General features: G+C 42.4%; 1 protein-coding gene across 1 annotated transcript; it reads right to left on the minus strand.

The window, feature by feature from the left end:
* Window positions 1–631: 631 nt before the first annotated feature.
* ralbp1 (ralA binding protein 1) lies at window positions 632–9364 on the minus strand. The gene is made up of 10 exons (XM_062403807.1): window positions 9258–9364; window positions 6784–7092; window positions 5231–5710; window positions 4795–5144; window positions 4153–4314; window positions 3406–3537; window positions 3009–3119; window positions 2740–2861; window positions 2514–2634; window positions 632–2198 (listed from the first exon to the last, which is right to left on the minus strand). Exons 2-10 carry the CDS (start codon window positions 7034–7036, stop codon window positions 1899–1901), a joined length of 2031 nt encoding a protein of 676 aa, XP_062259791.1. The 5' UTR covers window positions 7037–7092; window positions 9258–9364; the 3' UTR covers window positions 632–1898.
* Window positions 9365–11913: the final 2549 nt, after the last annotated feature.

The raw sequence follows: 11913 nt of genomic DNA on the forward strand, positions 1-11913 counted from the left end.
CTTGTTTAGAGAGGTACTATAAAAATAAAAGTTATTATAATTATAAAAGTTACTAATATTATTCAGTGTTAGTTGAAGTTTATTGTCAGCTTTATGTGTTCAGTGTTGCTAATGTCCTATGTTGGTTGATATTAAAATCCATAATATTGTATCATAATTAATGCTACAGGTCAATTTAATTCACCATCTTTACATGAAACACAAATCATACCAATCAATTAGAAACTAAAACTGTGAAATAAATCATTTAGAGTATAGTTATATTTATATACATTTACCAGTATGCTTTAGTTTTGAAACATCACTTGGTTATTTCCTGTGTTTTCTGGCTGTTTTTGTTCGACTTGATGCGACTACTTTCCAACTCGGAAACCAGTTCAAAATAAATAAATAAAAAGGGTCGGGTGGGATCCACTGTCTCTTATAAACTGAATCATTAACCCAGTTTGTTCTTCCCAGTTCACTTCGTTAAAACCTGAAGTGAATCCTTCATTTACACGCTCGACTGTCTGTTAGAGGGAAGAATGTTTGGAGAACATGTAATGGAAAATATGACCCACTAAATATTGACTATACACATCCAGTCATACATTTAGACTTTGGGTTGAAGAAAGAGACGAGGGTACAGATCAGTGATTCGGATTGACACTTTATTCTTCACAGCATTATTCTGTCTGCAACAATAAGCTGAAAAAGCTCAGAACAATATGAAAATAACCTTGTGAGAAGCTTCTCGGCCCGATCAAGCGTTTCTCTGTTTCAGTCACAGGATTAATAAACACACTGGATCATGAGTCCCCATGAGTTTGCTTCGATTTGCCCGTGACCAAAGCAGATGCAGTCACACTCACATACTTCATACAGGTCATTAATTAAAAAAAAGGAAAAAACATGAAACAACATAAAGAGCTGAAAATACAGTATGTCTGCAATTTTACAATAATATACAAATGCAGCAAAGTAAGCCAGGCCATGCTATTGACAGTACTTTCACAACAGTCATGGATCGGCTGAGAAATGAAATGATTGAGTCGTGTTGTGGTCCCTCACGGCCCACTGATGTCATAAATAATAACTCCACACAACAAGAGTTAAACAACCACACACGGACTAACACACAGCAAAATGGAAATGAGCCTACACGTTTGTTATCGCGTCGCAACACCGAGAAATGTTTCCTCAGGAAGATGATTGCACTGCTAAGTGTCGCCTCCAGCCGTTTGTCTACGGTTGCACTCACGACTGTGTATTTGTTTGCCGTTTCATCCACTGGTCAGCTGTGAAGCACGACACCACAGCTGTTCAGAGGAAAAGAAAGCATCTACAACGTATTTATACATGTATAATCATATATTACTAAAAAGCACTAATTCAAAATCAATGCATTTTCTTGGAATAGTCATTTGTATTCTTCAGAATACTACTTTAAATATATAATATATAGATAGACCAATCGTAAATTCTTCATTAATCAAAGAGCTTTTTTGTGTTAGTGGTTCTCTGGGGGAACTCGTCCAGTCTGGCATCTTCAGGTATGGCACAGTGGTCTCTGTCCTAACGTGAGAAATGTCAAGGTAAGGGACAAAACAAGTTACAGAGCCCTCACCTGTAAAAAATAAACTCTCTATGGTCACCACTCTCTTCCACCCCCCTCCCCTCATACAGGCTTGGCACTGTGGATTTGAAAATATGGCCCCCCCCTTTTTCTCTCACGTTTCTTCTTCTTTTGTATTTTGTGGGGAAATGAGAAACAATGAATTTGTGCTGAGAGTCAAGGAACCAAAGACAATGGACATATAAAATACTTTGACATGGCTGTCACTCTGCTGACACAATCACTCACGAACGCACTGATCCAGAAATGTGAAATCTCCGGTGGAGGACGAGTGAGGCTGACGTCACATGTTGGAGTCTCTCTTGTCCTTGCTCGGCGAGGGCTTTGACGGATCCTTTGCTGACTTCCCATTGGCTGAGGCAGCTGCGTCGGTGGCAGCAGTCGCCGCGATGACGGGGCGTTTGGGCTGCTCCTCACTGTGAGCCTCTGGGCTCGGCTGAGGGGGGGGCACCTGCTCGGCCGGCGGCTGAACAGTCGGCTCCTGCTGCACTTTCTGGCTGTGCAGGAGGCGGAGCTGGACGCGGAGCTCCAAGATGGCTTCCTGCTCCTCGTGGATGGCCTGGTTCAGGTGAGTGTTCTTGTTCTACAGGAGAACAGAACGTAGACAGAGCTTAAGAAATCAGCTTGTTCATCCAGAAAGAGTAACTACAGAGGATTAGTGATGGGAAGAGTGGAACTAAATACCCACAGCTCTTTTTTAATATTACGAGCTATGTTTAGGATGTGTCTTTGGGATTCTTATAGTTTATTATGCTACTTTGAATGTTGCAAGAGGAACAGAACTAGCTGGACACTAATATAAGCACATATGAATGATGTAACTCTATATTTGTGGTGTCCATTTGTAAAAACAAACCTAACTTAGTTGATATCTAACAGCCGATGAGGTTTTTCTCACCTCAAGTTCCTCGTTTTGCTTCTGCAGATCTTCCAAAATCATCTGCAGCTCTTCCTCGTCTTCACTCTCACTTTCACTGTCTGACGAGTATTCCTCTGTCTCACTGCGACCCTGCTGCCGACTGAGGAGTAAAACAATGATGGATTTCACATTCACAGGGTATGTAACATCAGTTGTGCGTCATATTACAACATTTCTCCTGCTCAGGATGATTTCAGGTTCTCACCTCTGTATGTCTGCTATCTCTGCTCGCAGCCTCTCGATCTCTTCTTTCTCTGTAGCTATCTGTCTACGGAGCACCTGCTCAAGAGAGATCAGCTCCTCCTGCTCTGTCAGGATCTCATTTTCCTGATTGTGAACAAGTGGGGTAATCACAAAATTATTCCAAATCAGATTGACACACGTGGACATAAATAAAGAGTGAGACTCCTCCAGGACTAATAATCAACTTCAGGCTTTCATGACAGATGTTATGTGGTTTGTTGAATAACTCACCTGGGCTAAGAGGAGGATAATAACTTCCTCTTCATTCTCAGTCATTTCCTCTTTTGAAACATCTTCCTTTGACAGACTCGCTATCTCCTGGGCTATTTTACTCTCACACTCCTAAAAACAGACAGCGGAAAGATAAAGAAAGAGCACAAGGGTCAGACATAATACAAATATTTCAAATGATCCAACAATAACAACAATCTGTTTATCTTTGCACAGTGAGGCGCTTATCTTTGACCATCAATTTTAGGTACCAAAGCCAATTGGAAAAACAACACAAGCACCAGACATCAGAAATGTCGATCAACAATTGCTGGCCTATGTGTTGTTATAATTAAATCTTAATTTGAAAAGACGTTGACATACATAAGTACAGATAAATATTCCTGACACAACTAACCTGGCGTTTGGCCTCCCTCAGTTTGCGTTTCAGAGCAGTCAGGATTCGCTGAACTTCCCACAGTCGCTCCTCTTTGGACAAGTCCTTCACCCCCGCCTGCAGGTCCCGGTGGAGGCAGTTCAACAGGAACTCCTAAAATACACACATTACAACACAGGTGACACAGAAATACAAAACAAGTTGAATAAATACAAGAGTAAAATGTTTTAGCTCTTAGAGTTACAGTATTTAGTTGAAATCTTCCTCCATTTATGCAGAATGTCTTAATAACATGAATACCATTAATTTTTATTTAAGATGCAAACCATTGTATTCAAACAAATAAATATAAATATTATTATTGCTGACAAGACACTGTATGGGTAGAAGCTTATTTGGTTTAATTCCTGTGGGTCACTATATTCCCATGCAATAGTGAAACTCTGCTTATGTCATAACTATTTGGGCAAATCTGTTTACATGACAAAAGGATATGTCAATATTTCAGAGATCTTAGAAACAGCAATATATATCTTATGTAGATTGAGCTAAAACTGTTTGGTTCCAGAGTTTGTTGAAGGATCTACATTATAGATTAAACCTGCAAATAACAATTCAGCTTCGTATTAAACAAACAAACACAAGTGATTATCTCTCTCCGCAAAATAAGCAATTTTTTCCCCAAGATATCAAATTATTCTTTTATTTTTTCATCAATCGATTCCCTCAATCAAAGAATGAACTAAGACTCATCAGGCCTGAACCCACCTGTCGTCGGATCTCCTCCTTGATGGTCTCCTGTGTCTCGGGCAGCGCCGGCATTGTTGCCATGTTGGACCAGCGGAGCGGTCGCACCACCTGCTTCAGCACGATGTCTCCAAACAGCTCCGGCACGTGTGTGAAGAACGTGTAGAGGACACGGTTCCCAATCTACACACAAGGTAAATGAGTAAGTGAACACAAAGCACACAACTATAAAGGCCCCGAAAAAAAATGCATCTGTGTTGGAGTCGTCATTTTATTTGTGTTTGTGTTATTTACTTGATTAAATTGACTCTGGACACCACAATTAATTGAAAGTGTGTATTTAACAGTGCTGCTGCTGCTGCTGCTGCTGGAGAGTAAGTGGAGCAGCTACAGAGATTGTCCCCTGAGGGAATAAATCAGCTTCACTAAACTGGGCCAGGGTTTTCTGAGATGGACTGACCGTTCGATCCAATAAAAACATACTTGGTGTGTTGCTATGGGATGGTTACTTTTTTTTTTTACGTACATTTAAGCCAAAGCCAAATTCCCAATTTTCTATTCGCCGATAAGTCTGCCTGTTGCTGCTGATACAGTTCCCTCTTAATTCCTTCCTTTGTAATGTTATCCCATTAATCTTCAAATCACCTATCTTCTCTCACTGACCTGTATGGTGGGGTTGAGGACGATGGAGATGTTCTGAATGTTCATCTTGGTTTCAGCCTCCCTGGCGATGACGTGGTCCATGTGTGTGACGAGCCAGGAGAGAATAAGTCGGTTCTCTGGTGACACCTCGGACAGAAGCCTCTGGAACTCCGCCATCTTCTCGGCCTCCACCTGCCGACCGCAGGCGTCCTCGAAGCGCTGGGCCAGGTCTCGGCCCAGCAGGTTCTCCGGCAGCTCGCGGAGGTACTGCTTCAGTAGACTGGCAACCGTGTGGGGGTCGTATTCCTCCAGGCAGGGGCACTCCTCACGGTCGTATGCTGCTTTTAATTCATCCACCTTTGACTTCATACCTTGATAAATCACACAAACAATAATAAGAAAAACGTACAAACATTTGTTGCATATCTTAAAACGTTTTAACCCGAGATTTCCTCACCTGAGACCCGGTAGATGCCCTCACACTTCATGCCATAGTTTTCAATGTAGTCCACACACTCTCTGAAGACGGCCGGCAGCTGGATGCCGTCATACAGAGCTGTCCTCTTGACAGCTTCGGTCAGGGGTGCTCCAAAGATGGGCCTGAAGGTGGGGATCTCCACTGGGACCGGCTCTACCTCCGTTGTTGGTTTCTTCTTCTTCTTCTTTTCTTTCCACTGCTTCACCACATCTGCAGCCGTAAGGTCCTTGGATTTCTTATCCTTGACCTTGTCCTCTTTGGGGGGCTTCTCCTTTTCCTTCTCTTTCTCCTTTTCTTTCTCTTTCTCCTTCTCTTTCTCCTTCACCTTGAAGTCCTTCTCCTTTTTCTTGGAGAAGCTCGGCTTCTTGAAAACGTGGATTCCTTTGGAGCGCTTCATCTTGGATGGGCTCTCTGCTTCATCTGCCGAACTGTCCTCCTGGAAGGCGGCGTAACCTTCCGCTGTGAGAGTAAAGAAGAGTAGAGGGACAATAACGTTAGAACTGAGGGGAGAAACACCTCTGAATCCTTATCCTCCTCTCACCACATAACTATGATATCAGTGAAATAGAGGTAGGGAAGAGAGATGCATGAGAGAGAAGATAGAGGAGGGGGAGAACTGGGCCTGGAAAAAGAGGTCAACCACCGATTTAGAATAGCTCCCACTGCACCTTACGCCTCTCCACTCCAGATCCACCTAAATTTAAACATTTTCCCTCAGAGCCTACTTCCACAGGAAAGTGTCAAACAATGTTTTCTCTCCTGGATTTATCTCTACTCTGGGTTTCCCCCACATGGGGCTCTGTGTATCACGCCGCTGCCTGCGACACAAATCCATGAGGCTCTCTGGGTGTGCCCTGAAACTGTCCATCTCTTCCTCTCTCTCACCGCACCCTGGTGTAGGGGCTAAATACAGAAAAGGAAAAATCCAGATACAAATCTGAAAAAGGGGGCCTGACCAGCACTCTGTGAAAAACATGTTCAGTAAAGGAGGATTTCTCACTGCAAAAGATAACAACAGGATGGAATGGAGTGGGAAGCTCTTTGTTCATTCACCAGCTACAAGTGAGGAGGAATCATCTTCTCCACTGCTCTATAATAAAGACCGTTTTATCGATTTATGGGTTGTCCGATAAAAATCTGCTTTGGATTTGAGCCTTTCAGACACATCTCTGCCTTTTTGTTTGCAGATTTGTATCAAGATATAGGTATATATGAACTGATATGGTATAAAATCCAAAGTCAGGTTCTATTGTTGTCCCTCATGAATACAATGTAGTTATAGTTCAAAACAGACTAAAAAAAGCTTTCTTCTAAAATTAAATTACTATTTCTTAGCATAATAACCATGTATTGTCTCAAAACTACAAACATAACCTCATAATTAATGTAACTACATTAGATTACTGTTTTAATCTGCAGATTAAGAAAACATTTCATTTTCAACATTTTGTCCAGATCACGAGCAAAGTCTTGACTAATTCCAAAGGTTCAATAATAAACGGTAAATTTCAATCAGCGGGATCGTGTCTTACTCCTTTTCTCTTTCTTTTTGAACTTGTTCTTCTTCTTGCCGTGCTCTTTGTCATCATCCGAGACGTAGGCGTCCGGTGGCTCGTGATGATGGGAGCCATCGCGAGGTGGCGACGGTTCACCAGTGCGATACAACCCTGGGAACTTGGTGGGGCTGATCTCTTCGGAACTGGGGGTGCGCGCCACGCCCCCTGGATGCTCGGCCCTGCGCTGCTCGGTGGGGCTGCTGCTGGGGGGCAGGAAGCACTCGGTCATGGCGACTGTGGCCTGATCACTCTCCTGGCTAACTGCACATCACCTCTCCATCACACCTGCAGGGAGAAGAGATGTAAGATACTGGACTCGATGCAGATCAACATCAGAGCTCTCAGATAATCTCCTACTGCTGAGATCAGAGCAGGTCGACATCTTTTCACGAGTAACACAGTTATTAATGTGACAAGTAGGACTGTTGTAATTCTGGTCCAACAATTTTTTAACCTTCTCTTATAAAGTGTCTAAATCAAGTTCTAAATGACTATATTTGTCTTCCATGTTTCCTGAATATTTTGATATGAAGAGAATGAACAGAAAACTGCAGCAGTCGAGTCCAACCACCAGATGGAGCTCTGCCATACGAACAATCACATCCTCCATGTCTTTCTTCTGACTTCCACTCTCAACACAGACTCAACTCCAGTCTTCTGTGACTGAGACACAGCACTGATGAGTGTAGATCAGTGGTTCCCAAACTTTTTACAGTCCCGTACCCCTTCAGACATTCAATCTCCAGCTACGTACCCCCCCCCACACACACTAATATTGCATGATTCTTTATAGCTCAGTTTGAAAATGTAAGGGAATAAAATGTAAGCAAATAAAGTGTTCTCCCCATGTACCCCCTGAACCACTTCGCGTACCCCTGGGGGTACATTTACCCCAGTTTGGGAACCGATGGTGTAGATCAACAGATATTTGTTCATCTGAGGAGCTGGATGGTCAAAATCCTCTGTCAATCTGTAATATGGATTAAATATTCATATAGATTGTAAATCTGATTTGTTTAACATACAGCGTCTTTAGTTCTTCTTTATACGTTTTATTGACACCACAGGTTCAATATAACATTTAACTATTCATCTATTTAACTGGTTGGCATCGCCTCATATCCTTGACTATCACACGTTAAAATATGTTCAAGCACAATGCACATATTTGCATGTTTCCAGAAATGTGAGGTTACAAGTCCAGTTTAAATTGACTTCTACAACAATTTAACAAATAATCATTTATTGTCTGACACCTCTATTTATAATAGGTAAATTATTTTTGAATGCACTGTCATTGTTTGGTGGTTATCATACCTGCCATCACAGTCACACAAAATAAAAACTTCCGAAAACGAAGTATCAAGAAGTAAAATAAAATGGGTTTTACACAGACTGGTTTTACATCACGTACAGAAAGTGTAGAAACAGGCTGAGAACAGTTGAAGTGTAATCCTAATCTGTGTATGAGAGGATATGTGAAAGCATTATTTGTGTGTATTACCCTTAAATACATGTATGTTGAGGTGGATGATGCCAAGAAGAATGTAATGTACATCATAAACAAACCTAAAACGACATTAAACTACATTTTATAGCCGTATTCGAACATTATATTGCTTCTGTTCTTATCTTCTCTGAATAACCTTGAGATGTTTGTAATACGAAGGAGGACAAAAGTATTGATGCACATCTGTATGATGGTGGTCTATGGGTGTGGCAGCCATGTATGGGTATTTTGATGAAGTATAGACCCAGATCTTTACGTTGACTTTAGCATACAGTTTGTGGTTTGGAGTCTGTGTTTGTGTGTTATTATGTGAACTTCTACTGACTTCCCAGGTTGAACGTGTTAGAAAGAGATAAATTCACACTTTTAGCTGAGAGGGTGGGATGTGTTTTTTAGAGGAGAAACTATCATCTGCCCTGTTGTTTACGTTTGCTTGTCAAGGTTTGACTGTGGGTGGACACTTTCTCCCCATTAGACAGAGGTGGAAACTAATAAAAACAACAACAACACACCCACTGTCTTCACTGGTTATTAAAATCCACTTCTCACGTCTGGTTTCTTAATCTTCCTTCGCTGTGGGGGAGATTAGCTTCACGGTTTCCTGTCTCTGTCCCGTTTCCAGAATAAACCCCCACCCAACACGACCAGTCCCCCCATCACTCTGCTGTTTAAACACCAGTAGGTTTAGACTGAACCCAGTGATGAGGAGGAAGAAGCTCTTCTCCGAATGAAACGGCCCATATTGAGATGTTCCTCTAGCCAGCTGCCCGACATGCTAAGCTAACCGATTAGCCTGCCTTCCCATGCTAAAGCGGCCCTGCGTGACCCGGACCAACCCGACACCGGTTAGCACGGTTAGCTTCAGGTGCTAAACCCCCTTTCCGCCCCCCCCGCTGTGCTGTCGGTGAACAAGCAAAACACAGAAGACGAGAAACTTTACCAGCTTCTGACCCGTTCGGGCCAGTTTCACAGCCGCAGCTTCCGGATGTCTGGATGCTAAATAAACCCGTGTGCGCATGCGCGGCTGCCCCCGATGCACGCTGGGAGTTGGAGTCCGAAAGGTAAAACCTCAGTTCCTGGAAGAAATGTGGAGTTTACGCAGGTTTTACTGCCCAAGAATGATGTGCGATTCACTAAGGAGGTCAATGATGTGATGGTTTATTCTTATACAAGACTGTGGGGAAGATAAACAAACTCCTGGAACTTTATTCCTCTCAATATGGTGGAAACCAGAGCCGGACCTGTACATTTAGGGGCCCTGAGCAGGTAAAGTTTGGGGGGCCTGCCTCATAATGGATAGGCCACCTTCAGTTCACACTTATATTCCTTATTCATGTACTCAAACACGTAACCCATCCCTCGATCAGCATAGTGGTGAGTAGATAATGAGTGAAGGTTCACCTATGGGTGTACTAACCCTTTAACCACGAGTCCACTCCTCTATAATTTGTTTAAAACCAGGGCCGGACCTGTACATTTGGGGGCCCTGAGCCGGATTCGTTTTGTGGGAGATGCCTCAGAATGGATAGGGCCCCTTTTATATACACTTATATTCCTTATTCATTGGAAGGATATTACTCTAAAACATTGCCTTGATTACTATAATTAAAGCAAACATTACAGTTTGGTTGTTGGAAACACTAGTGACGTCCGTTACATTAAATATCCATTGCGAAACGGACCGGACTTCCACCTGTTCACATCTTTTAAAATGTGCCTTACTCTAAACATAAACAATCATTTTCTGGTAAATATAACATGAATAACTTCACTGTGAGTCGTTCACTCACTGAGGGAGGTACACCATGAGAAGGGGCCCCTGTCTCCTGGATCAAATAAGACTATAAGAGTCTCAGTAGTAAGTATTAAAGTAGCGACTCATATCCAGTGTAAGATGTATGATGTCGGGGGGGCCTCCTTGTGGCTGCGAGGCCCTGTAGGAAGCCGCTTAGTTGACTTATAGGAAAGTCGATCTCTGGTGCAAACCACTTGTTATTCTGAATCATGTACTTTCCCAAATGCTGTGGTGGGAGCCAGAGGCCTGGTGGTCATCCTGACACATGAATCACATTAGTCATCTGCTGGGTTGGAAAGTAACTAAGTACATGTACTCGATTAGTTTCTTTAAGTTTTAGAAACCTGAACTTTAAATACTAAACATTTGAGCAACTTTCACTTACATTCTGCCACGTGAGAAAGTAAATATTTACTCATTTTCTCCTCCATATTTACATCTGACATCAAGTTGCATTAGGATTTGAAGGATAAACATAGTTAAAATAAGCCAGTGGTCTGTAGCCTCTGTGGCTTGTGACCAGCACAGAAAATGAGTGTGTATGTGGGCTCATGCTACAGATGTGTTCTGAGTTGTTCCAACAATTTAACCTTTCTCCTCCAGGCTTCTCACATAAGCTCTATTCAGACATGAATAAAATATCCTGAACATTTTCCAGAGTTTGCTAGTGAGACAAACACAGCAGGAGATTGTTTTCGGGTCGGTTGTCCTCAAATCAAGAGGAAAACTTACGTGACATTCAAACAGGGGGCGGTAACAATCGGTTAAATTTCCTCTTTGTCATCCTGAGATAATACTGTTCTTCCAGTTTGCCATCAACACGTCTCTCGCTAGCTGGGAATTTTCCAGATATTTTCCTTCTGTATTCTCACATGGTCTGACATTTTAAGACAGATTTGGCTGGAAGGATTTGGAAAAACTTCCAGAACAACGTACTAGGACATTTTCATTGTCAAACACAACCCCTCTGGAAAGTTACAGGACAACTTTCGTACTTTATTGCACGTCTGAAAGCATCATGTGTCATTTCCATAATTTGTTGAAACCCAGGAGGTAAAATATTCAATAGTAATATTTGGTTTTAAAAAACCTAAAAACGGATTTGTGCATCAGAACTTTTCCTCGTTCCTCTCCAGGTTTATCTAAGGATCATTTGCAGAGGCCTCCCTCCCAAACTGGGATCCACAGGATTTAACTTCCAAATACGAATTTTTTATTTTGATCTAAACTCTACGTTTTGTTCCTGCAGTGTTTATTCAAACTGGTGATGTTAATGAAGCGTTTCTCCTCATGATGACGTATTTTTGTTCCATTACTGTGTTAATATTAGGACTTAATTAGAAGGATCTGAATACACGTCTTGTTCCACCACTGCTCTTCTGATCTCTGCTGGCGCCGTCGGCTCCGAACCCACAGCTGCAGTGGCAAAATGAGGTCGTGATCAAAAACCATTAGGAAAAAAAAAATAAAAACAGAAAGACAAACAGGCTCTCATTGTGTGTGTGTGGTACATGAGTCTGTGCGACCTGCTGTTGCATGCCAAGTGGGAACAGAATCAGTGATAGGACACCCTGTTGCCTTTCTGAAAACGCACCAGCTTGACAAAGGGGATTTGTGTGTGGCGGCGAGAGGTTGGCACTGGTGAACGTTTCCCCCTTTTCCCCACTTGGCTTGCATGAGACGATCAGCGAGCACTGGGACACCTGTGGACCAGTGTGGTATAATAACAAGGTTGTTTCCCCAGGAAGTGATGCGTTTCCTGAGTCAGGCAACACTAGGCTAAGATTAGAGCTGGAGACAG

The sequence above is a fragment of the Platichthys flesus genome, chromosome 14 (assembly GCF_949316205.1).
Source record: "Platichthys flesus chromosome 14, fPlaFle2.1, whole genome shotgun sequence".
NCBI classification, from domain to species: domain Eukaryota; kingdom Metazoa; phylum Chordata; class Actinopteri; order Pleuronectiformes; family Pleuronectidae; genus Platichthys; species Platichthys flesus.